The 4,176-nt window shown below is 56.6% G+C and overlaps 1 protein-coding gene across 1 annotated transcript in view; it reads right to left on the bottom strand.

Moving 5' to 3' along the window:
* Positions 1-1,110: 1,110 nt before the first annotated feature.
* The window catches only part of LOC101663878 (thyrotropin-releasing hormone receptor-like), a 7,984-nt gene continuing 4,918 nt past the window's right edge, over positions 1,111-4,176 (bottom strand). Inside the window, exon 2 of the mRNA XM_004698306.2 lies at positions 1,111-3,474. Coding sequence (XP_004698363.2) covers positions 3,160-3,474 — 315 coding nt within the window. The 3' untranslated portion in view covers positions 1,111-3,159. The remainder of the gene's footprint in view (positions 3,475-4,176) is intronic.

Genomic DNA, 4,176 nt, shown 5'->3' with positions numbered 1-4,176 from the left:
ACACACACACACACACACACACACACACACACACACACACCACCCCCTACCTCTCCTGGCCAAGTATAGCTGCACTCCCCACCAGGCCCATCACAGGTTGGAATGTGAAGCCCGAGGAGGACGTGGAGCTAATCCATTTGAACGTGGGTGCCACCCAGCAAGCAGGGGCCCATCAGTCCCTGTGACAGAGCCCTCTGGGGGTTATCCTGATCCTGGTGCTTCCCAAACCCAAGCAATGCCTCTTTAATGTGGTTAGCTAAAGATCGTTTCTGCTGCCAGCAACCAAGAATCCCAGTCAGTCACCATCCGTTCCTCAGACTTTGCTCAAGCTGGAAGCCAGGTCTCTGCGAAGGGGTTTAAGGGACAGCAACAACCTCACTGCGGGCTCAGAGTGACCCTACAGGACATGGTAGAGCTGCCCTTGTGGGTTTCCAGGACGGTAACTCCTCTTTACAGGATTCGAACGCCCAGTCTTTCTACCCTGTAGGGGCAGGTTGTTTCGAACTGCCGACCTTGCGGAAGGCAGTACAACACATAACCACTCGGCCTCCAGGACTCCTTAAATAATAAGAGTGTCTTTATTCGGGATCCCACTGACTTACTTGCCCAGCAGACCCGGTTCTAGGCTCTGGTGACAAAGCAGTGGAGAAGCCAGCCAAGGAGCTCCAGGTGTGGTGATAGAGCCCACCTGGGCAGGTGCTCACACACAGCCCTGGAGGGTCAGATGATGAGGGCTCTTGGAAAGGAAGAGAACAGGATGTTGGGTGGCATCTATTTTAAAAGAGCTAGCATTTCTTTCTGACTGGCGTGCAAGCATTTTACATGCCTTGTGCGGTGCGTTCAGTACAATGGTACTTCACTACAGGGAGAGACAGCAGACATCTCAGGGTGCCCAGGACTGAGCTTAGGCCACGGGAGGCTCGCTGCTAAAACTGGGACCATCTTGGGCAAATCAAGGCAAGTTGCTCCCTCTGATAGAGCGGTTCTCAACCTTCCTAATGCCGCGACCCTTTCATGCAGTTCCTCATGTGGTGGTGACCCCCAACCATAAAATTATTTTCGTTGCTACTTCATCACTGACATTTTGCTACTGCTATGGATGGGGGTGACCTCTTTCAAGGGTCATTCAACCCCAAAAGGGGTCGGGACCCACAGGTTGAGAACCACTGCTCTGATACCTAATGTGGCCACGGTGGCTGTTACAAAGTGGAGTCGGGATCTGCTTGAACCCAAAGCTCTTTCACCCCAAGACGACCCTGCCATCTCCTCAGAGGCTGCAGTTCATGGAGAGATGGGGAAGAGAGGGAGAGGCTGAGGCGATGGTTCAGGCAAGAGACCAGCCCCGAGATGGAAGGGTGGCTGGTGGCATGGAGGGGTGGAGGAGGAAGGGGCCGCCGAGTTGGGGTGGAGGGCATGGGCGTGATCTGCATGAAGAGGGGTGAGACTGGTCCTGGTGGGCTTGAGGTCGGAGTGGCAGAGAAGAACGGAGCGAAGCCCTGCTGTCCGTCCGTTTAGCCTGCTGGTGTCCGGAGCCGTTCTGTCTGCCCTGCACTGGCGGTAGATCTCCATCCAGCGTGAGGCCTCTTTGCCGCGGTCCCGGAAGACAAGCTCATTGCCCTCGCCTATTGAGGCCCTTTGACACTGGTGCCGCAGGGATGATGGCACCAGGGTCCCTGCTCTCAGGAGACCCCAGTCCTGCAGGGGAGAGGGGGGTGCGCACATGCAGGCACACAGACACACAGACACACAAGCATCGAAGCCACGTGCTTGGGAGCGAAGTCGTAACGCTCACTGAGGGACAAGGTGGTCAGAGGAGGCCTCCCACAGGGCAGCTTGGTCCTGGTCTCCAGCTGTCTGCCTCCTGTGTGCGGACTGCTCTTCATGCCTCTCCTTCCCACTCCCCACACCCAGTGCATATAGTTGCCCCCTTTGAAATGCAGGTAGTTTCTGAGGCGTCTAGACGTTGCCCCAATGAGGGGGCATGGGCCTCATTTCTCCAGAAATACAGCCAGGTCTGAGAGTCCTAGGAGTGGGCTTAGAGGGCGGGGCCTGCCGCCCCACAGGCTGGAAGGAGCCATGCTGCTGAAGAGAATGTTGATTTCCATTCTCAACCCCCTGGGTGGTAGAGAATTCTAGTGCTCACCTACTCCCAATTCTCCTCCCCTGGGGAGCCTGGGAAAACCACACTTCCCAGACCCCTGACAGTTCGACAGCTGCCCCCTGGTGTTGACCAGTGGGTTGCGAGAGGGAGTGGCCTGGACCACGTACTGGGTGACTTGTCTTCCCTGGCCGGTTTGGGATCCTTTTAGATTCTCGGCCTCAGCTGCAGGGACCATGAGACCGCATTTGGGGAATCAGGTACCACAAGAATGACATGCTCTAGACGTCTGGGTCCCAACACGGATCAGGGCTGCCCCCCAAAGACAACTAATTGGAGCAAGAAGTCAACTTTTGTCCTGTTCACTGCCTGGCATTTGGATGCCAATGGCTCCTGCACTCAAGCCTAGCCCGTCCCACTCATGCCCGCAGCCTGTCATCGCAGTCCAACAGGTCCCCCTGCACCTGAGTTTAACATGTTTGGGAAGGACGGGCACACAATCCAGCCAGGTTTCTGGCTTCCGTGTGTGCAGGGCAGGGGGATGGGCACCGAGCTCTGATTCCTTTGCACCTTTGAGTGTCCCCTGGGAAGCTTCTACTGTCCCCACTGGACCCTGAGCCGGAGGCTCCCCAGAGGCAGCAGATGCCACCACCACAGAAGGAGGGGGAGGGAGGCAGGCTGGGTGTTTATCTGGATGAGAAAGGCCCTCAGGACACACAGAAAGAGCGAGGACACCCCTACTCCATTGATGGGTTCTCAGAAGACCCCTGGCAAGCCCGCCCACCCTCCTGGACCTCCACAAAGGCAGTCATTAGGACCCGGGGTACTCTTGCGCAAACTGGGAAAGGTGTCCCTGGCTGCATATTGATGAAACTGGGACATTGCTTGACTTATGATCCACATCGAGGATGTGGGGGGTGACCCCTAGGTTTTCACAGTGCACAACCTGAACACCTCTACCCAGCAGCCCTGGACATGCTTCCTCTATCAGCCATGTTTACCCCAGGAGGAGAAGGAGCTGGGGGTCCCTCCTGTCTGGACAGCAGGCGCTCTGGTTCCATCTAAGAGCTCAGGCCCTGCTGGGAACAGTCTTTGATGGCACTGTAGTACATGGGGAGGGTCTCCTGGGGTGGGGCCCTGGCGTGGGCCAGCCGGCACCGGAAGAGCTTGTGGAAGGCCTCCCGGAAGCGCTGGGACATGAGTGTGTAGACGATGGGGTTGATGGCGCTGTTGAGGTAGATGCACAGGCGGCAGAAGAGCAGGAAGCCGAGGTTGAGGTAGGGCGGGCTCAGGAAGGAGTTCACCACCACCAGGGTGCGGTAGGGCAGCCACAGCAGGGCAAAGAGGACCAGCACCACTGCCAGCATCTTGGTGACCTGCCAGGGGAGACAGGAGAGGAGAGGAGCACGTGGTACCAAGGAGGAAGGCTGCGCTCACGTCTCTGGGCGCCCGGGCCTTTGCTCAGGCTGTGCTCTCATGCATGCCCCCTCAATGCCAGCTCCACCTAGCAAACAGGTCAGCATCCTCCCATGGCCTGCTCTAGGCCTATTTCCAGGGACGCCTGCCCCTGCTGGCCACCCCACCTGCAAAGCATGTCCATGAACTCCTTGGGCCTCCGTCTCTTCGACAGGTGGCAGCAAAGGACAGCAGGCAGAAAGAGAGGAGGCTGAGAGCTGTGATGGGCACGGCATAGTGCTGCTCCTCCTCCTCTTGCTCATGCTGCTACTGCTGCCTCGGCAGCTAGTACTATTACTGCTGCGGCTGCTGCTCTTGCTGTTAGCCGGACTGCTATTGCTACTAGTCGTACTGCTATTGCTACTACTAGTACTGCTATTGCTGCTAGTCGCACTGCTATTGCTACTACTAGTACTGCTATTGCTATAGTCATACTGCTATTGCTACTAGTCGTACTGCTATTGCTACTACTACTACTACTACTACTGCTGCTGCGATGACGACTGCTGCTGCTGCTATTGCTGCTAGTCGTACTGCTATTGCTACTACTAGTGCTGCTATTGCTACTAGTCATACTGCTATTGTTACTAGTCGTACTGCTGTTGCTACTACTAGTACTGCTA

The sequence above is a fragment of the Echinops telfairi genome, unplaced genomic scaffold, assembly GCF_000313985.2.
Source record: "Echinops telfairi isolate 266 unplaced genomic scaffold, ASM31398v2 ScPeMD7_5592;HRSCAF=6446, whole genome shotgun sequence".
Taxonomy (NCBI): Eukaryota; Metazoa; Chordata; class Mammalia; order Afrosoricida; family Tenrecidae; genus Echinops; species Echinops telfairi.
Note: the sequence above shows the minus strand (reverse complement) of the source record. Positions and strands in the feature narration are given on the sequence as shown.